The sequence below is a fragment of the Anolis sagrei genome, chromosome 2 (genome assembly GCF_037176765.1).
Source record: "Anolis sagrei isolate rAnoSag1 chromosome 2, rAnoSag1.mat, whole genome shotgun sequence".
In the NCBI taxonomy this organism is placed as follows: domain Eukaryota; kingdom Metazoa; phylum Chordata; class Lepidosauria; order Squamata; family Dactyloidae; genus Anolis; species Anolis sagrei.
Window position 1 is genome coordinate 117,196,571 of NC_090022.1, and position 22,053 is coordinate 117,218,623.

A 22,053-nucleotide genomic window follows, 5' to 3' on the forward strand; every position below is an offset into this window, starting at 1 on the left:
TTTTCCAGTGAAATACTCCTTCCCCTTGAGCTAAGATGCTCATTGTATACAAATTATTCGGTTTTCCTTAACCTGTATGACTTTTTCTCGCTTTTTACTTTCTGCCTTTGTGATGACCAAACCTCCTTGACATCTTATTTCTATCACGTGAGTTTTGTTTATACTTCTCAATGTTTTAATTATCAATAAACTAAAAATAAAAACCTATCACAACGAGAAAGGACATTGTGCTGCCGTTACTAGACCTTGCATTAGAATTGGTCTATGGCTGGAAGGATAGTTCATATTTTAAAGGTCAGGCAAAATAATAAATCAACCTAGTCATTGTAATATGAAAGTCAAGTTCAGTTTGATCATCAAGCCCTGAAGCAGAATTAGTTTCTTCAGACTTTCTACGTAGGGCAAGATAGGAAATTTTAATTATATTATAAATCTAGGTAAGCTAGACACAATTAGTTTTATGAAACATTGAAACTTAGCAAAGCTGAGGAAGCAAATCTCTTGCGAAGTCTCTCCAGATCACCAAGATCTTCCACTTACTTGAAAGCTTTTTCAACTCATCCTAAGCAGGAATTGAACAATTGTGCTGTTTATCAGCTGCCATGAGGCAAATGTTTGTTGTTGTTGTTTTAGATTAAAAGGTTACCAACAAATCAAAATATTCAATTAAATCAAGCAGCACACATGGCCTTCCTGATGACTTTAAAACAAAGTATATTATGAGCCACTCTGTGCAGAGAAGGCAAGGAATCTCATATCCACCTAATGAGCCTTTCTTTCTGAACTACCCCAACTGATGCCCAAAGAAGGTCACAAACATCTACCTCTTTGGGTTGCTGTAAGTTTTTCAAGCTCTATGGCCATGTTCCAGAAGCATTATCTCCTGACGTTCTGGAACATGGCCGTACAGCCCGAAAAACTTACAGCAACCCAGTGATTCCGGCCATGAAAGCCATTGACAACACATATCTACCTCTTTATTACCAGACATGGCCTGAAAACCATAAGGAGAGTGTCTTCCCAGCCATTCCCTTCTGCTATTTTTGAGGCAGTTCTCCAAATCATTTTGGATTTTTTGTTGCACTTCCCATCCATCTCCTTAGTAGGCTCTTGTTCAGGATTACAGGTGGATGGCAAAGCTTAATCCTGTTTAGGGCATCCTTTGGATCCTGGTGTTTATACACTCACTGTCTCTATTGCTAGGTAAAGCCGTATATTATATATTCTATTATTATTATTATTATTATTATTATTATTATTATTAAAATGAGTTAAAAGAGCGGCACTATTGTTTCCACAAAATGAGGATAACAAAATACTATCCACAATGAGTCTGGCCAATGAAAACACTATGTAAATCCCATTAAGTGGACTCTGTTTCACAATAAATCAGCCAACAATTTATGCCGAGTCACTCTGTTTCTGAGTCTGCCAAAAAAGGTCTTTCTCTCATGATGCATAAGAATATTAAATCAATTTTTAAACACCATATCAAACTGCAACATCCATTTTAATTTTAACAGGATGATATCTCGCAGAAGTATCAAGGGAGACAGGTAAAGCAAGAGGAAATATCTAGTCATGGGTGTGCAAGTGTCCCATAAAGTAATCACATATCATGTTTACGAATTACACACGTGCACTATGCCAGAAGTAGGTCTCATGATTTTCCTAGGGTTACCATGTATTTCTTCTATGCACATGCTCAGTTTTTCTCTCTCTATTCCCCTTACAACCTCCCTTTTCTCAGTTCTACCTCTCGCTAATATAGTTTCTTTCCTAAAATTTGTGATTAGGTATACTGATACAATTGGCATTTTTTAATGAATCTCAGTATTTGGGATTATGTACATATAGCCCTTATTAAACTATTTTATTTAAACCTTTAAGCAGGCACTATAATTTTCTAGTGTGTTAAAATGTGAAAGAGAGAAAAAAAAGGTTCACACTAAACCAGTAGGCCTCCAGATGTTTTGGACTTCAGCTCCCAGTTCCTAACAGCTGGTATGAATTTCTGGGAGCTGAAGTCCAAAACATCTGGAGGCCCAACAGTTGGGAACCACTGCACTAAACTGTAATAAAACACTGCTTCATTTGATTGCTTTACCCTCAAGCTATTAATTTGTCCATGACTTTTTTCACTTAATACATTATAGTACCAAGTTTAATCAATTCTAAGGCATTGATTGTAAGCCGCATACTAATTTCAAGGTATGATACTAAGAAAAAAGAATTTTCATAAAAGTATCTTCTAGAATTTCTACAAATTAATTCTAAGAACAAAATAAAACCCTAAAATATATCTAACAAATATTTTTATTACTCCAATAGAATTAAATTTACGAACAACAATAGGGAAACAGATTAAACATAAACAATGCACACAAAATGAAGAAGGTATGGTATTTTATTCATCTCTTGCTTCTGAATCTGTATTTGAATCTGATTCATCAGAGTCTGATTCCTCTGACCCGTCTTTAGCATAATTATTCCATTATATATTGTCTTCTGACCCATCAAGAGCATTTGTGATGCAACATTTTTTAATGAGTCCAGCACTATTCTTTTGGGATTTGCTTTCAAGCTGTTGATACCCATTCTGCCAGTTTTATTGCTGGTGCTCTCTTAATTTTTCCAGAAGGTGTCAGAGGAAGTCTGTCAGTCATCAGCCAGGATTCGTATTCCTTTCTCAAATTATCCTTAAATGGTTTGTGGACTGAAATGTTGAGTGGCTGCAGTTGGATATTCATGCCATTAGGAATCACAATTAACTCACCACCCTTTTGCCTGGTTTTGTTTTTGACCTGGTTGGACAAATGTCCATGAAATGCATCAAGTATTTGAATGCTAGGTGGGTTATGAAGATTTCCAGGACGCCTCTCCCACACAACACTTAGCTGGTCTTTCATAAGCTCTGCTGTCACCCATCTATTTCTCTTGAACATACAATAACATCTTTGGGGAAAATCTTCTTTGTATGTTTTTCTGATTTAAAATTAAGTATGGTGGCAACTTTCTACCATTGGCAGTGATACACAGCATCACAGTGATACGCTGCTTTTCATAGCCAGGACTTGTAGTGTGGATATCTTTAGCACCTTCCGCATTGATGGTGTAATTTTGAGGGATATCAAAGAAGACTGGAGTTTCATCAGCATTTCCAATTTGACTGAACTCATATTTTCTTTGTTTCCTTAATTCAATCACATATTGCTGAAAGTTGATCAGCTTCTGTTGAAAGTCTGCAGGATTCTTTTGACAGACAGATGTTCATCAAGGGTAACTCGCTACGACAAGCGAGTCTCTCACACCAGCCCTGGCGGTCTTTAAAGATTCTGTCATCTAGTCTGAGGGACTTGAGAATTTCTATGGCTTTCAATTGCATGGTTTGTCAAGTGATTGGTAATCCTTTTGTGCTTGTCTGCTGTACAAAATGTATCACAGCTTCATCAAATTGTGGAAACCTTCCTTTTTTAGGTCCTATAAAGCACTTAGTTGATACTTTGCCCAAAAATATGGAATTGCGAGCATTTCTCCTGAGACAAACATTTACCTCACTTATATAAAAATGTTGACCTGTAGCTCTATTTCCATGCTTTTCTGCATATTCAATAACTTTTTGTTTGAATGTGGCTTCGTAGTGCAATCTTTTTGACATTTTGATGTGCAATAAGGGATCACAACAAGTGAAACACAGATCTGGGAACTTAACTTTTTACGTAGGTGGTTTTGGAGATAAAATCAAAACTTGTTCGATAATAGTGGCTGCATACTTATGAAGAGTGCTACTTTGTTCAAAATGGGCTTGTGAAAGCATTATCTGTGAAATTTGGACATGCCTTTCTGCCTAAGGTGGGTTGCCTGCCTAAAAATAAAATGTGTGCTCCATCAACAAAGTGCAGTAAAAGTATTTTTTATAAACGTGATTTTAAGATGCACCTGCGATGATAAGATGCATGATTTTGAAGACCACTATATGGAAAAAAAATTCACCTTACAATCAATGAAATACAGTAATTCATTTGTGTTACCAATTGGGTTTCAAACAGTGATTAAAAATACATGTACAAGAATCAGAATTTCTTGATTCTGAAACTCAAAGCAGTGAGTACACTAACATGTCTGTCCTTCTGTCTCTATTAATGAAGAAAAACACAATCAGCCCTTCATATGAATTACGTAGAATAGCGAACACTTGACAACCTGTAATCGGTATTTTGAGTCCCGCTCCAGAATTCATGTCCTTCCAGACAAATCACTTTCTCCAAGAAAATATCTTCTTCATTAGGATGTGACCTGCTGAACTGTACAAGCAATGAAGGCCAAAGCTCCTAGGTACCAGGAGTAATGAGAAAAGCCACCCACTCTGTCTAGGCAGCTCTCCTTTAGGGGCAAAGGCTGGCTAGGATGCACTTCTCTTCTTTGGCAGCTCAGCCAGTTGTTGCTGGCGCCTCTGCAGCACCTCCTGGCGCTTCTCCTCATAATACTGGAACTCCTGGGAACGAAGCTCCTCTATCTCAGGGAAAAAACTCCGTCTGTAAAAAACAGGCACACAGAGAGAGTTTGGTTAAAGAAACTAAGCACCCAGGGGCCTATTCCGCTCAAACGGAAACTCTTCTGAATTCATCACTATTCACCGCCATACTGCTATACGAGCACCAATAACGCTTAGCACTGAAGAGCTGAGAATGCTGGTTAACTGAGGGCCCATCCACACAGCCCTATAACCTAGCATATCAAGACAGAAAATCCCACAATATTTGCTTTGAATTGGGTTATCTGAGTCCACACTGCCATATAACCCAGTCCAAAGTGGATAATGTAGGATTTTATACAGCTGTGTGGAAGGAGCCTGAGTCCCTACTGTATTATTAGTATTGCTGCTGCACAAACTCTCTCCCTCATACGAAATGCTTCTGCTCTATAAAGGAGCCTTGAGGCACAGCTTTGAAATACAATGGGCCCTCAGGATGTCAAAAAGACATGAAAGTTCACATTCTATTATTCACAATTAAATTTACCTGGGAATTTTCAGATACTGTTTATATTTAATCCTGTTGTAATGCGTGTATATTTGTACTATTTTTTGAGCCCCTGGTGGCGCAGTGGGTTAAACCGCTGAGCTGCTGAACTTGCTGGCTGAAAGGTCGCCAGTTTGAATCCAAGGAGCGGGGTGAGCTCCCACTGTTACCCCAACTTCTACCAACCTAGCAGTTCAAAAACATGCAAATGTAAGTAGATCAATAGGTACCACTGGCACAAAGGTAACCCCGCTTCATTCAGTCATGCCAGCCACATGACCTTGGAGGTGTCTACGGACAACGCCAGCTCTTCAGCTTAGAAATGGAGATGAGCACCACCCCTCGGGGTTGGACACGATTAGATTTAATGTCAGGGGAAATTTTTACCTTTTATTTGTATATTTTAAATTTTAAATGGTTATGCTAATGCTTTTATATTAAGCCGCTTTGAGACCTCTTTGCAGGAGATAAAGCAGGAAATAATAATAATAATAATGTGCAATAAAATAGTGTCCCTTATGTAAAATCAAGGGTTGCTCTTCTCTTCTTTTTCATCTTTTAAAGATATTGTCAAACTGTGAGTGGTTGGATTCATGGACACAGAATCCGGTGGCACATTAATGAGCAACCCATTTAATGTCACACAAAGCCTGGCACAGGATTTCTGGTATGCTGGAGGTGGATGAAGTTGTACAACATGGGTGCCTCAAGGCCAGGACTGGGCAAACTTGGGCCCTCCCTCCAGGTGTTTTGGACTTCAACTCCCACCATTACAAACAGCCTCAAGCCCATTCCTTTTCTCCCTCTGCCGCTTAAGCTAAAAGGAAGGAAAGAAAAAGGAAGGGCCCTGAGGCCATTAGGAATTGTGGGCGTTGAAGTCCAAAACACCTGGAGGGAGGGCCCAAGTTTGCCCAGGCCTGCTCTACGGTCTACGCTGTAGAATGAACGCAGTTTGACACCACTTGAACTGCCATGGCTCAATGCTATGGGGTCCTGGGATGTGTAGTTTGGAAAAGCACCATCCCTCCTGGGCAGTGAAGGGTGAAGACCTTGTAAAACTACAACTCCCATGATTATCTCGCCATTGCAGTACATGTGGGATCACTACATTAGATGCAGGCAGTGCGTGGGGCGACTATAAGGAGAGGCCTGGCCCGGGCCGCACTGCTGCAACGGGACATGGCCGCCCCAGGGGTTTTGCTTGAACCCGGCAGCAGCCCGCCCGTCCGCGTCTCCGCACCTGAACACGAAGGCGGTGGCCAGGGCACACAGGATGCTCCCGAACAACAACGGCTTGGGCAGGCCCTTCTTCGCCATGGCCGAGAGCAAGCTGGTCGCGAAGGGTAAACAGAATCCGCTCCGCCCTTTACGGCCCTCGGAGGCTTCCGTAGCCGACCCTCTCAAGGCGGGAAGGAACGGGATTGCTTTTGCCCTTACAGAAGCCTTTCCGCCCGTTGTCAAACGTCACTTCCTGCTTCTGCTTCATGCTTTCCTCCCTCTCCTTTTCGGCTCTTGTTAGGCATCAAGGAAACCGAAGGGGATGCTGTCGCTTTCCTTGGCTGGTAAGTGAACTCAAAAACAATCCTTCTTCCTATGGTACATGATCCAGTGGTTCTCAACCAGTGGGTCCCCAGATGTTTTGGCCTTCAACTCCCAGAAACCCTAACAGCTGGTAAACTGGCTGGGATTTCTGGGAGTTGTAGGCCAAAACACCTGGGGACACACAGGCTGAGAACCACTTAGTTCTTAGGATAAGTTAAAATACTGTATGTATTCTCGGGTCAGGCTGTATTGTTTGGGTTCTTTGCATGTCATATCCTTTGATGAAGAAGGAAAGGAGAGGAATGGAGAATGCGATAAAACGTGCCCTGGTGGTGTTTTTTCTCAAATTTCATTCAATATTTTGTTTCCCATTGCTAAGTTTGAAATGTTATTTTTCTTGAACATGTTGTTTTAAATATATTTATTTGCCACATTTATATACCGCCTTTCTCAGCCCAGAGGCAACTCAGGGCGGTTCACAACTGGCAACAATTTGATGCCTCAACAATTATAACAATTAAAACAACAATAAAATAATGTTAAAAACATTTAGCATAAAATATAGGAATATTTTTAAAAACCGTACAAAGCCTTAAGAAACCTTAATAAAGCCTTAGGGATTTATAGGCGTTAATCTATAAATCCCTAAACGACTCCTGCCCCGTTTACCTGTCTGAACGTATTCTCCCCTATGAACCATCAAGATTGTTAAGATCTTCTGGAGGGGCCCAGCTCTTGGTCCCACCAGTCTCACAAGCGCGCCTGGTAGGGACAAGTGACAGGGCCTTCTCGGTGGTGGCCCCTCGGCTCTGGAACCCCCCCCCCCACTGGAGATTAGAACTGCCCCTTCTCTCCTGACTTTTAGAAAACAGGTGAAAACCTGGCTCTGGAAACTGGCATTTGAGTCAATAACTCATGGCTATATGGATGGATGGTGATGAACAACAATTTTATTGTGACAACTTGGCCATTGTAATTATATGATTGTATTTTGGTATTTTAATGTGTTAGTGTGATGTTTTTAAACGATTGCTTGTGATATTATTGTCGGAAACCGGCCTGAGTCCCTCCACAGAGGTGAGAAGACCGGTATACAAAAGTTCTAAATAAATAAATAAATATTAACAGTACTAGAAAGTTTTCTCTAACAAAGGATAAAAATGTAAAAATGTATATAGAATCAATAAAGCTGAAGTAACACTTCAGTGTAAGTAAATCTGAATAACTGCTGCTTCTAATAATAATAATAATAATAATAATAATATTCTTTGAGTGTACCAGGACTGTGACACAGCTGGCTGGAAGTCATCTGCATTGAGATCACTACTGACCAAAAGGTCATGAGTTCGAAGCCAGCCCGGGTCAGAGTGAGCTCCCGACCAATTTGTGTAGCTTGCTGTCAACCTTTGCAGCTTGAAAGAGTTGCATTTTTCAAGTAGGAAATTTAGGTACCGCTTATGCGGAGAGGCTAATTTACAATGCCATATACATCCCCAGCAAGCATGCAAAGAATGAGAAAGTACTTCATCAGTGTCACAAATGGATGGTGAAGCAACAGCTCCCCTGGTTGCCAGAATACCCTCATAAAGCTGAAAGGTTAAATGGCCTCTGTGTCTGTCTATATATGTTGTGTGTCTATGGCATTGAATGTTTGCTGTGTATATGTACATTGTAATCCGCCTTGAGTCCCCTGCGGGGTGAGAAGGGTGGAATATAAATACTGTAAATAAATTAAATAAATAAATAAAATTGTCTTCTCCATCAGCACTATGTCTGAAAAACAGAAGGACTTGCTAGGCCTGGATCGACTGGAATACCTGCAAGCATTGGTCACCGAGTTCCAAGTGTCAGAAAGTTCTGGTGAGGAGAACCTACTCATCTCTTCCTCTTTGGCTCTGGGTTTCTGAATGCCTTGCTCCTCTCCATCGATTGTTTCCTCATCTTAAGGCATGCATTTTTTTTTTATTATATTGCAGAAGCCAAGGAGCAAGTGCTGGCCAATCTAGCTAACTTTGCTTATGACCCCAAGAATTATGTATACCTCCGGCAACTGAAGGTTCTGGACCTCTTCCTGGATATGCTCACTGAGGACAATGAAACCCTTGTGGAATTTGCACTTGGTAAAGTGTGGGTTTAAACTAATCCTTGCTGGAAATGAGCCACAATTTATAAACTCCTAGCCCACAGGAAACTCACCTCTGCCCTTGGAATCAGATTCCCTAATTGATTTAGCAATAGATAGAGGTGCCATAAAGTCAGCCAGGGACTCAGGACAGAAGGCTGAGTTCAGAAAGGTTAAATAATTCCACTTGAAGCTATTTTTACCTGTTTGAAAACATGTCAGCATGGCTATAGGGCAGTAGTTACGATTGTAGGCAGGGAAGTTTTATTATACAGGGTGTTTCAAAATGTCAAAGTAATATAGTTCATGTTGGCAACATGGTACAATGACATAAAAAGTTACCAACGGGTTGATGAGTTATCAAGTTTTACTAACCATTTTTAGCCAGAAACAAATTTAAAACTCTAACTCATTTAGTGGAGAATATCTCAGTGGTTCCCAAACTTTTTTTTGACCAGGAACCACTTTGATCAGGGACCACACTCCAACATTAGTACTAAAAGGGTTATGAATCAGTTTTTGGTCAACTTTAGATTTGGTTTGGTTCTAGTTTCTGATACAGAACATATGCCATCCAGTAGTCGCTATCTGCTTGCCCAAAAAAAATCCATATTTAATAAGCCTCGGTACTATTAAGAGGGTTTTGCGAGACCAGTCGCTCCCATTTCAACGGTGTGGTAATGGTGAGACAGTAAACCATATTTTAGTTCTTGCGTGCCACTGGTGATCCACGGACCACAGGTTGGGAACCACTGCATTAGATCTTACATCGCAAGCTCACCATCTTGCGAATGAATGAGGCTAGGAGCTGTTTTTGGGCTGATAGAGGCATCTAACAGGAAGCATTTGAGACTCTATGCTCCCCCAGCTTTAAGTTGGAAGAGTTTCATTCATGGGCCATTTGGGGTTGCAGGTATAGCGCAATTTCAAATCATGTCCATCTTTTTGAAACACCCCATATAGCTTAAATTTACTATTAAACCCCAAGGTGGTCTAAGGCAAACCCCCCAAGCCTCCGCACACACACGTACACACCATTTTATAAAAGGTGAATATATTTAGTATGTATAAAGGTGACTGAAGCAATACATGTGAAACACTGCATCCTAAAAGCAATCTATACATCTTAAATAGTATTGTGCTCAAAATCTGCATCCTTGACAGGAGTAGGGTAGTGTCCTCATTACTTTATACTTAGGGCACTTAACATGGCAATTTTAAGATAAGTGCAGGCACTGCAGCGTTACGTGTTTGAAAAGGGTTCAGGCAAAAGGAATGGTGTAGAAAGAACCATTAAAGAAATCTGAGCTGATTAGTGACATTTTATGAATTAATCGAGAACCAATAATAGTTTAGCAAAGAGCTAATTTCATTTCTGGAAGCTGTGATAGGCATACTTTTCCAGGATCCAAAATTCTGGAAAAAAAATTCAGCTGAAGGAAAATATAGGACTCTGCATAGCGCCTTCATAACAGGAATTACAGATTTCTAAAAACAAAAAAGACTAAACAGCAGTCGAAAGATATAAATAGCACATAAAAGACCAGAACGCAACCAAAGGTACAAAGTCCATCATTCTCCTGTGATGAGGTTTCTATGTTTACAGTGATACAGTGCCTTCCAGCGTACAGCATTTTGTAGACTAGCACAAATACTTTGGTGAAGGGAGAGGAGGATTTCCTTGGGATAACACAGATAATTAATACTGAATATTCTAGATCCTTTTTTATGATATCTGGATTTAACAGACAGCTTACATGAAAAGTTATAATTTGCATTATATGACATTTTTAATGAAAAGGAAACAACAGCAAAGTGTCGGGATGGATAAAATAGTACTGTCACACAATGAGAAAAGTGAACTTTGTAAGACAGGGCCTCATACAATCCTAAACCTGGAATATACAATTACTCAATGCTGTCGTTTGGGAAGGGACCAGCACTCTTTGGTAGAGAAAGTTAAAGACCTTCTAAAACTGTAATTGCCATGATTCAACAGCATTTAGCCGTGGCAATTAGTGTTATCAAACTAATTTAACTCTGCATTGTAAATGCACCATAGCTTTTGCTGGCTCTTTATTTCATCATTTTGCGCTTTGCCAGTAGTTTCCAAGTTCATACGAAGCTTGTTCAACAAGTACAATATAAATGTTTGAAAATGTGTGCAATGTTTATAAATCATTGTGATTTTAATAGTAGTTTTTAATCTGGAAAAAACCTTCCTTAGCTGCACACATACTGTAGCATAGCTTTAATGATAAAAAGAGATTGCATCAGCACATTTGTGCAGTCTCTTGCAAAGCCAGTCATTTGCTTTATCGTATCAAACAGTGAAACTTTTTTCCGACTCTGTTGCTCTTGCCTATTTTTGATTGGGCAAAGAAATATTTTATTCTGCAATTGGCAAAATAAGATTATAGGCTTTCGTGATGGCTATATCCACACTGTGATAAGCTGCAACTTATTAAATTTATAAATCCCATTTTCCACCAGACAGCTACCTGGTGTGATATACAGTAAGATTTGAAAGTAAGAAACTGGAACAAGCAAACGTGCAATTTAATAAAATTTGAGCCCAGCATTAAAAAAAGAACATTAACCCAGTATCACAAAGTTTAAAGAGTGCTACAACCACAGTAATTGGAGCTAATCTCACCTTCAGAAGGGAACCCACAGCTGGGATGCTGCTACTGAGATTGTGTCTTTAGGACATACCACTTCTGCCAGTCTATATGAGATGTATATCAGGCTCTTCAATGATGGTTAAAATTATGAGCAAGTTCTTGTGAAAAGAGGTGGTTGATCCTCCAGATTTCATTGTCCCAGCCATTCTGTTTTGATAAAACAAAGCCAGCTCCTTGGATAATGCATCAAAATCAACTGAAAGCCAGTTACGTTGACGTAAGACTAGGGTAATTTTGCCTGCAACATGTACCCGTCAAATGCAGTCATTCTGCTTGCTGTAGTATCCAAATCCCTCTACATCAAACATATTACAAGAAGTGATCAAAATACAAGACAAATGGGTTTCTTCATTTCTCTGAATATCATGTTTATTCCAATTGCCAGGTCACTGCCAGATTTCTTCAGACCAAAATATCTGACTTGGATTGCGGTCCAGTGTTGGACTCCAAACATTATTCTTTAGACACAGAACCTGAATTCGGTGGGAACTGCCTCCCAAGGAGCATGTTTAGGTTTTAAGGCCAGCAGTGTTTCTAAGGAAACAGAGAATGGAGATGAATTCAGCAGCCACTTCTGGCTACGTTTTGTCCCTGGATGCTGCAGAAGTGGGCACATACCATACCACTGTCTCAAAAGTGCTTCAGATTGAGAAGCAGTGTTAAAGAGAGGGCCACTAGCTATCTTTACTATCACAATCTCTCTCTTATATTCTAGGTGGCCTTTGCAACCTCTGCCTGGACAAAATCAACAAAGACTATATCGTGGAGGCAGATGGGGTCTCTGCTGTGGTCAACTGCCTCTCCAGTTCCAATGAGGAAACTGTGCTGTCCGCTATTACCACCCTGATGTACTTGACTACCCCCCAGTCTCGCCAACAGATCACCGCCCTCCCAGTGATCGAGTGCATGCTGCGGTTCTCTGTCTCGGCCAGCAAGAGGCTCCAAAACCTGGCATCCGTCTTCCTTGAGGACTACTGCACCCCTCTTCAGGTGGAGAAGGCCAGGAACCTGACTGAACATACAGCGCTAGGGATCCCATTACCTAAAGACTGATGCACCCTAAAGAAATATGCAAAAATCTTAGTGGTGTGGGATTACTGCTTTTTGTAGTTCTGTGTTGCAGTTTCTCAAGTCGCTTCTGACACAAAATCTGTATGATGGTAAAAACTATACATGTTGATTTAAATGTTTAATAACCTGAATAATCCAAATATAATCCAATGAGATACAATTTCGTTGCAGACTGAGAAACATAATGAGACACTTTCCCACCATTTAGACTGGCCAGCCAAGTATGTGCTTCCTTCTTCCCAACTCCGCTGGCAATTGAAGTGCAAGAATCTCTTTTTATTGGGCTCTGGGGCTTTTGCTGTCCAGTATTGCCCGCCAGTCATCCTTCCATGACTCCAGTCTTCTTTGTGGGGGCTCCAGCTTCAGGTGCTTGTTATGGCAGCAAGAGAACAAGATATGCTCCCAGCTTGGATTGGGTTCCACTCCTGAGATGAATCAAAGCAAGAAGTTGCCATAGTGACCATAACATCACCAGAGACAAAGCACCCAAACGTGAACGTCATACCTCAAATTCCCATACCTCTAATAGTGTCCTTGTCATCAAAGAGCAGATCCGCTGACACAACTGTCTTATCTCTAGTCAGAATTATTCGCTCCACAAACGCCGGACCCAAGTGCTTGTCAACCCACTGGTACTGTCAATATTAAAAGGGTTTATAATAAATAAATAAATAATAATAAAAACTTTATTTATATCCCACCACCATCTCCCTGAAGGGACTCAAGGCAGCTTACAAAGCATTCCAGGGTGTACAAATAACATACAACCAGTAAAAACAGTACAAAAGTATAAAACAAGTAACATAAAATTATAACAACCCCCATCCACACATGTTAGCATAAAATCAAAACAATACAATTTTAAAACAACGGTAAATTAAACTAACTGCCATCAATTCACAGGTGCCAAGTGTCAGCTTCATATGAACCCAGGTCAAAGCCCTGTCTGAACATCCATGTTTTCAGGTTGGAACGGAAAGACTGAAGGGTGGGGGCTAATCTATTCTCTTTTGGGAGGATATTCCAGAGCCTTCAAGTTTCAAATGAGAGCTTTCAAAAAGCCATTTGCCATGTGGGGGATCTTACCCCACAGTATTAAGAAGAAACGTCTGAGTAGTCCCACTACTGGTGATAAAACTCATCTGAAATATAATCTGTAAATATATTTGCTCATTTTACAAATCACCTAGGTTGCAATCTTTTGTATGCTGTCTTGGGAATGAACGTCACTGAAGACTGTTTTAGTTTGTGTGTGTGTGTTTTAAAAAGCAGTGTTTGGATTTATTTTTTGAAGGATAATTTCATCCATGTACCTTACTGTGGAAGCTCAAGCAGCTGAAAAGTAATAAAAGTACTTTAATAAATAAAATAATTCTGAATACGCATACATAGGACTATATGGTTGACCTACCCCCCAGAACAGGATGAATTAGCCTTTTTTTTTTAGTTTGGAGATACCCATCTTAGGTAAGGCTACTTTAGTTAATATAGCTCCTTCTCCCTCAACCCTTTTTTCTGGACCCATTTATGGATTTCCCAAGTTTTGTTCACAGAAGAAAAAAAGCATTGTAATCATAAAATCATAGAGCTGGAAGAGACCACATGGGCCATCTAATCTAACCATGCAGGAAAGGCGTAATCAAAGCACCCCCAACAGATGGCCATCCAGCCTCTACTTAAAAGCCTCCAAAGGAGGAGCCTCCACCACACTCCAGGGCAGAGAGTTCCACTATTGAACAGATCCTATGGTCAGGAGGGTCACATTCAGGTCGATCTCCTTTCCAGTAATTTGAACACAATGTTCCCATTCCTAGTTTCCAGAGCAGCAGGAAAACAAGCCTGCTCCCTCTTATGACATCTTTTCATATATTTATGCAGGCTAAACATACCCAGCTCTTTAAGAAGCTCCTCATAGGGATTCATGGTCTCCAGACCTTTGATCTGTATAAATATAGGCCATGATGTTGCATTTGACACATAGCAATGCTGTGGCTATGCTCTCTCTCCTAACAATCCACCTTAAAATCCAGACAAGGGACAAAGTTATCTGTTGCTGGTGAGCAAGGCATTGAAGAGCATGTCTAGCAACAGTGAGTTCTCAACAGTCCAGCACTCACTGGGAGGACAGAAGAGCTGGGCATTAGCTTCCATCAGCACCTTACCCACCTTCCCTCTGTGCTTCAGAACTGTCTCATTATTGCTGCATGGATTTTAAGATAGGTTTGAGGGGTATTTGCAGTGCCATGGTGGTAAATAATCGTAAACAATTGCAAAGCCATGGGTCTAGGTTTAGAACATTATCATTGGCAACACAATAAAAGCCAAAATGAATGCCTCATCAGGTATGAATGATACACATATGTAGAGTTAGTCAGAAATCTCTTTTTAAAATATTGGCTGAAATGACGTAACACTTTTTGAGATACTGATTTAAAATTAAACAATACTGCCTCAGGGTGTGGTAGAGAGTCCTCCTTTTAGATGTTTTTAAACAGAGTTTGGGTGGCTATCTATCAAGAGTGCTTTGATTGTGTTCCTGCATGGCAGAATGGAGATGGACTAGATGGCCGTTGGGATATCCTCCAGCTCTATTATTCTGTAAGGTAAAGCCACTGCTGATAAATTTTACATCATAGTGATGAGAAGTATATGGTCTAATATATATATTATTGAACTGTAACTCCCCATCCTCAGCCAGCATAGCTATTGGTGAGATATGCTGGGAAGTGGGAGTTCAACCACCCCGGGTGGGCTGTACAACTCCTACTCCAGCTTGAATTACTCTGATTTTCTTGTACGTATCCCTTGGTATACATCACAGTACAACTTTTAAAGCAAAAAATGCATATGACTCCTTTAGCTCCATAGACTGATCAACTAATTTGATTCAGCAAGGCATTTTTAAATGGAATATTCCCCAGAATGGAATATAGATAGATAATTGTTACAGAATCTGGGTTCAGATTCTGTAACAATTGCCTAAGTGCTCAAGTTTTTAGGTCAAAGCAGGCCAAAGTTCAGGGCCAAAGAAAAAGCAACAGAATCAACCCAGACCCACGAAGACAGAAGTATATGCCAGGCAGTAGGGATATCATAAGAGAGAGAAAGCAAAAGGGAAGAATGTTGTTCTAATGGCATTCACAATACACCCTATATCAGTAAATACTTTGCCTTACCTAAGATTGAAGTTGGACAAAGTTGAAAAAGAAAGGGTATGGGAGGAAATAGCAATGGCCTACCTTCTCCTGGACGCAGTATTTATATTTCCTTAGAGGGCTTGTGCAAAGAAAAACTTCAATGCTGAAAACACAATACATTATGTGTCATTATAGAAGAATGCGTGGACGGCAGCGAAAATGTTCTAAATTTGAAATGGTTCTTACTTGGGCATTTTGATCATCTCTTGCATTGCTTCAACAGCTCCAGGAATGGGATCCAATCCCAGAAAAAAGCCTTTTGACTCATACACACTGGCTAGCTTTGCCTGGAAAACACACAGAAATAATTACGTTTCTCCTTGCAGTGCACTGGACAGAGTTTACCTGTTGCTTAAGTCCACCTAAATGTGGAGAATGAATGGCGAAACTAGAAGTTTCCTGCTCATGAAAAGGCCAGAAAAACTTATTTTCTGAACATCCCCATGTTTGTAAAATTGAAGCGCTTCTTTTTTAAAAAGTCTCTGGTATTTGTTTTGAAAAAGCTCAATTGGAACGTGGTCCAAGTTGTCTAAAACAAGATTGGCATTTAGTGTGTTTCCTTTAGTAATAATCATGCAAAGAAGTTCCATTCTGCTTACATGTAAACGTAAGTAACTACCTTCAAGTTATTCAAGTGAATCACCCGTTCTTGTTCTGGAGATTTGCAGCTAGTGAATCACTCTTGATATTATTATTTCTTTATACCAATAGCATCATAGTTTCCTTCTCAACTGTTTTGTTTTCCTTTTATAAAACACTACCAGTTGTGACAGAAATTGCCACTTGACGTTGAAACATGCTTTTGATTAAATAGAAGATACAGCACACACAATTTTTGTAGGGAGTTGAAGTCCAAAACACCTGGAGGACCAAAGTTTGCCCATGCCCGATGTAGAGTCATTTGCACAGAAAGGAATTCCATCCAATGCTTAAAAAACAACAACAATACTGTATTTCTGCCTAGGAATAAAACTCCTCCAGCTGCATTCATGAGTCCAGCAAAGCTGCTGAAAACAGGAAAGTTGCAAAATTGTGTGTGTGTGTGTGTGTGTGTATAGAGAACCTAAGGACACCTCTAACTGAAGTCTTGAATTTGAACCTTAGTTACTATTTTCCCAACACTCTGGTGGAAAGTCCAAAAGTCCTACTTGGAACATGACCTAACAGCCCAGAAAACTCACAACAACCCATCTTACCTTTTTTTTGCTTCAGCCAGCCAGGCTTTGAAGCTGCAAGGCCATTCAATGCTAAGCAAGCTGGCTAATTACAACATTCACACTTTCCTCAAGCAGACAAGAGTTCTTTCTCCCACCCTGGACATTATTCCACAGATATATAAACCTCACTTGCCTAGTTTCCAACAGACCTCACAACCTCTGAGGGTGCCTGCCATAGACGAAGGTGAAATGTCAGGAGATAATGCTTCTGAAACATGGCTATACAGCCTGGAAAACTCACGACGCATCTCACCATTTGCTTTGCTAGCTACAACTGATGGGAGGTGCAGCCAGCCAGTCTTTGAAGCTGCAAGGCCATTCAGTGCTAAGGAAGCAGGCCAATTACAACATTTACACTTGCCTCAAGCAGACATGAGCTCTTTCTCCCACCCTGGCAATACACTGGGTGGGAGAGCTCTTTCTCCCACCCTTGCGACTGACCAGGAGTACCTCTGCCTGACTTGGCTCAATGCTATGGAGTCGTGAGAGCTGCAGTTTGGGGAGGCATCAGCCCTCTGGGTCCTTGTGGAACCACAGCTCCCAGGATTGCACCGCCTTGAGCCGCAGGCAGTTAAAGCGGCGCCAAACTGCATTCGTGGTGCAATGTGGAGGATGCCTCCCTTTGCTCCCTGGGCCTCCTCACCCCGAGGTCCTCCCTGAGGCTGCGGTACTGCTCCTGGGTGGAGAAGCCCCTCCGCTGGGCCAGCTCCACGCGGGGCTCCCCCGGGAAGAAGGCCTTGAAGCCCCGCAGGGCGCCGCCCTCGAAGTCGGCCAGCACCCCGTCCATGTCCACCAGCACCCGCAGCGGGCGCTCCCCCGGGGACAAGGGCAAGGCCGCCGCCGCCGCCGCCATGCGCCCAGAGGAGCTCCGCCGAGGCGCGCCTCCAGGGGGCGGGCTTCCCCAACAGGGCTGCTTCCCTGGCTTCCAGGAGCCAGTCCCCGACTGCTCACCACGAATTCCTATTCACAATGCATAGATTTTATTTGCAAGTCGCTTCTGGTTGTGTGAGAATCAGCCGCCTACAAGGACGTTACCCAGGGCACGCCTGGATGTATTACCATTCTGCGGGGAGGCTCTCTCATGTCCCCCATATCAAGCCAAAAGCGGGCGCTAGATTTTTTTTTCGTGTCTGAAGCGACTTGAGAAACTGCAAGTCGCTTCTGGTGTGAAAACTGGCTGTCTGCAAGGACCAAGGACGTTACCCAGGGGGTGCCCTGATATGTATATTTTTTGGTCAGGAGCAACTTTAGAAACTGCAAGTCGTGAAACCCTTGTCCCAGCAGGACTGAAGACCGACAGGGGAGAGCGTGGAGGAGCTCCCTCTGTCAGCTCCAGCTCTCATGAGAGAAGCCTCCCACAAGGATGGTAAAAAACCAACAGCTGCTCTGGACCACAGAGAAGAAGGGGTGGGCGGGCAGGGGACAGCTCCACCTTGTCTTCTTTTTTTTTTGTCGTGTCAAGAGTGACCTGAGAAACTGCAAGTCGCTTCTGGTGTGAGAGAATTGGCCGTCTGCAAGGACGTTGTCCAGGGGATGCCCGGATGATTTAATGTTTTTATCATCCTTGTGGTTGGCTTCTCTCATGTCCCCACATGAGGAGCTGGAGCTGATAGAGGGAGCTCATCCGCCTCTCCTCAGATTCGAACCTGTGACATGTCAGTCTTCAGTCCTGCCGCACAGGGGTTTAACCCACTGCGCCACCGGGGGCTCACCTTGTCTCCTGTGCTATACTAATAATATATTGAAGTTTAATATATTGCATATACATATAATATGTATAATATTATAATGTAGTACAGTATAATACTAATAATATATTATTATTATACTTATATATTTTATATTACATGTAATATTGCTAATAATATTACAATATAATGGTATAGTACAATATAGTAATATATAATACTGATATTGTACTATGCTAATAATTTAATATATTGTATGCATATATATCTTGTAAGCCACTCTGAGTCCCCTTCGGGGTGAGAAGGGCGGCATATAAATGTCGTAAATAAATAAATTAATAAATAAATGAAACATCAAAACATCCAGGCATCCCCTGGGCAATGTCCTTGTAGGCAGCCAATTTTCTCACACCAGAAGCAACTTGCAGGCTGATGTTTTACCATCCTGTAGGAGGCTTCTCTCATGGGAGCTAGAGCTCGACAGACAGGAGCTTAACCCACTCCCCAAATTCAAACTACCAATCTGTTGTTCCGCCAGCCCTGCAGGCAAAAGGGTTTAGAATCATAGAATCAAAGAGTTGGAAGAGACCTCATGGGCCATCCAGTCCAACCCCCTGCCAAGAAGCAGGAATATTGCATTCAAATCACCCCTGACAGATGGCCATCCAGCCTCTGTTTAAAAGCTTCCAAAGAAGGAGCCTCCACCACACTCTGGGGCAGAGAGTTCCACTGCTGAACGGCTCTCACAGTCAGGAAGTTCTTCCTCATGTTCAGATGGAATCTCCTCTCTTGTAGTTTGACCCATTGTGCCAGTGGGGGCTCCTTGCGCTGGAAATAATATCATACAAAAGCTGACTCTGGCACAACCCAAGGATCACAACCAGACACAATGAAGACATCAGCCCTTACGCTTTGCTACTCTGCTGCTGAATACACATGCCCAGTGTGGAATATGTCTCGCCACGCTAAAACAGTGGGTGTGGCTCTTAATGAGACATGCTGCATTATCAGAGGATATCTACGCCCCACAGCACTGGAGAAATTACACTGTTTAGCTGGTATTGCACCACCGGGAAGTAGCAGCCAATAATGAAATGACCAAGGCAGTGATATCTCTGGCCCATCCTCTGTTCGGATATCAGCCAGCACGCCAATGCCTGAAATCAAGAAATAGTTTTCTAAGATATACAGAGATACTTGCAGGAACACCTCAGCAAGTGAGAGTCCAAAAGTGGCAGGCTAAAACCCAGCACCTCAATCCATGGCTGATACCAAATGAGAGACTCCCTCCTGGGACAAGACACAAGACTGGGCGACCTGGAAGGCGCTGAACAGGCTGCGCTTTGGCACCATGAGATGCAGAGCCAACCTTAAAAGTGGAGTACACAACATGAGAGTATGGAGAAGAGCAGACCACCTTTTACAATGCAGTCTGAGCCCTGCCCCATGCACAATGGAGGACCTTCTCACAGCAACACCAGAGGGCCTGTCAGCTATAATATGTAGGTGTGATGGATGAACTTAACAAGAAACCTCTGAATCTTTAAAAAGATCCAGAGAGGTTTAATGAGTATAGAAGTGGGCATTATACTAAATGTCCTTTGACCAGTAGCTGGCCACTTGTCAGGACAGGACATGTCAGGACAGAGTTTGGAAAACGAACTCTGGACATGTGCACGATTCCAGAGGGAAGAGCCAGGATATTAAACTGGTAGGGAAACCAGTCAGTATCAGGAATTGTGGAGGTGTTCAGGCTCTTCAAAACCATGCTGGGAGAGACCAACACATTCACCTCAACCCTTGTTCCTTAGGAATCATTGTTTGCCTTCCGTGGCAACCCTCTCACTAGGTTTTCTTGGCAAGACTTGTTCAGAAGAGGTTTGCAATGGTCTTCCTCATATTATTATAAGAGTGTGACTCACCCAGGGTCATCCAGTGGGTTTTCAAGGTTGAGCAAGGATTCAGGTCCTGGTCTCTCAGTATCCTGGTCTAACACTCCACTATGCTGGATATCTCTCATTAGGAATTATTTATAGCTGAGTCCTCCCAGAAGTAACAAAGGCATCCTGGGATCAGCCCAATGCATACTTACTTGGGAGTAAGGCTTACTTGGGAGTAAGGCACAAGGATCTTCATATTTGGGGATAAATGAATGATAACAGATGGGAGAAATCGATTGTGCCTGGTAGATATATACAAGTTTTGTGGCGGAATGAAAATTGTAGTTCACATTTTACCAGTCCACACATTGTCTTGCCAGAGAAAAAAGATATGCCACGCAGATGATCAGCAAAGAATAAGGTATTTACTCTTTGTAATGCAGAGCAACATATATACAGTCATGAGAACAATTGCATTGACTCACACAATGTCCTTTGAGATTCAAATGGTATTTAGGTGTCCATGTGGAGAATCTTATTCCAGCAGCTCATGAAGCAAGAATACAAAACCGTCTTGGCAAGCTCCTGCACAGAAAACTTAAACATGTAACTGTTGCCAAAACTCCCAGGCTCAGCTGGCTTCTAGGCGTGGCCCAACCAATCAGCTTTGGCTTTGCATTCATAGATTTTGCTTTAACTTAGTAAAGGGACATGTAGGATAAGAAACCATACAGGCCCTTTGCATTCACCTAAAATTTTTCCCATTTTCCTTGATATTTTAAATGTATTTTTAATCTAGTTTTTTAATATATTTATTCCATTTTACCATTGCTTTTGTGATATTCAGATTGTTCCAGCTTTAGTGGGTTGATGTTTTTCTTAATGCAATGCATTGTTTTTTTAATTTTATTTTGTAGCCGAAATACCTTAATGACGCCAAATACTGTCAGCTCTGGTTCATTCTTGGATGGGAGTCCACTAACAAATACTAAGTGCAATAGGCTGCTGAACCACCTGAGTATATCCCATCCCTAAGGAAACCCTATAAAATTAATGAATACACATCAGTAAGCAGGCAACTTGAAGGCACATGCACACACAAAAGCCCCATTGTTGGCCCAATACCATATGTAGACCTTCTGAGCAATATGCTCTATTTCTACTCACAACAACTTACACAGTATTTATGATGCCTTCACAATAAAACAAAGGCTCTGCAGATGAGAGCCAAGCTTATTATTTCTAAACCAGTACAGAGATTTCTTTATAGGCCTTATATGCAATATCTGAGCTTGGCAAACAGCATCGAGATAAGAAAAAACTCTTCATTTACAGGGATTGAGAAACGAAAGACTAGCTGGTACTAAAGTAATCAGTGAAACTACATTGGTCCCTCCTTGAATTCACTACTTCTCACATTTACATTCCTCTGCATTTACTAGCAAGCATTTGCTAAGGCAGAAAAAGCTGCTTTCCCATCGAACGAAGATAGAGCTGGGTTTATCCAGCATTTTATTTGCTTTTAATCCTCTTCCCCAAAGAAAGCTGGGTTGGGGTTTTTGAGAAAACAGTGGTTCATGCAGAAAAAGGATGTTTGTAAACATCCACTCCATAAAACAATGTATTCTTCA

The 22,053-nt window shown here is 41.5% G+C and overlaps 2 protein-coding genes and 1 long non-coding RNA gene across 3 annotated transcripts; 1 reads left to right on the forward strand and 2 right to left on the reverse strand.

The window, feature by feature from the left end:
• Positions 1 to 2,389: 2,389 nt before the first annotated feature.
• LOC132768632 (uncharacterized) lies at positions 2,390 to 6,401 on the reverse strand. The gene is made up of 2 exons (XR_009630732.2): positions 6,262 to 6,401; positions 2,390 to 4,535 (listed from the first exon to the last, which is right to left on the reverse strand). It is a non-coding gene; the product is annotated as an uncharacterized lncRNA (long non-coding RNA).
• An 80-nt stretch (positions 6,402 to 6,481) lies between these two features.
• On the forward strand, positions 6,482 to 13,827 carry ARMC7 (armadillo repeat containing 7). Its single transcript, XM_060764712.2, has 4 exons — positions 6,482 to 6,583; positions 8,329 to 8,423; positions 8,540 to 8,683; positions 12,085 to 13,827. Exons 2-4 carry the CDS (start codon positions 8,333 to 8,335, stop codon positions 12,420 to 12,422), a joined length of 573 nt encoding a protein of 190 aa, XP_060620695.2. The 5' UTR covers positions 6,482 to 6,583; positions 8,329 to 8,332; the 3' UTR covers positions 12,423 to 13,827.
• On the reverse strand, positions 12,546 to 17,734 carry NT5C (5', 3'-nucleotidase, cytosolic). Its single transcript, XM_060764711.2, has 5 exons — positions 17,498 to 17,734; positions 15,824 to 15,924; positions 15,680 to 15,740; positions 12,961 to 13,075; positions 12,546 to 12,865 (listed from the first exon to the last, which is right to left on the reverse strand). Exons 1-5 carry the CDS (start codon positions 17,705 to 17,707, stop codon positions 12,717 to 12,719), a joined length of 636 nt encoding a protein of 211 aa, XP_060620694.2. The 5' UTR covers positions 17,708 to 17,734; the 3' UTR covers positions 12,546 to 12,716.
• Positions 17,735 to 22,053: the final 4,319 nt, after the last annotated feature.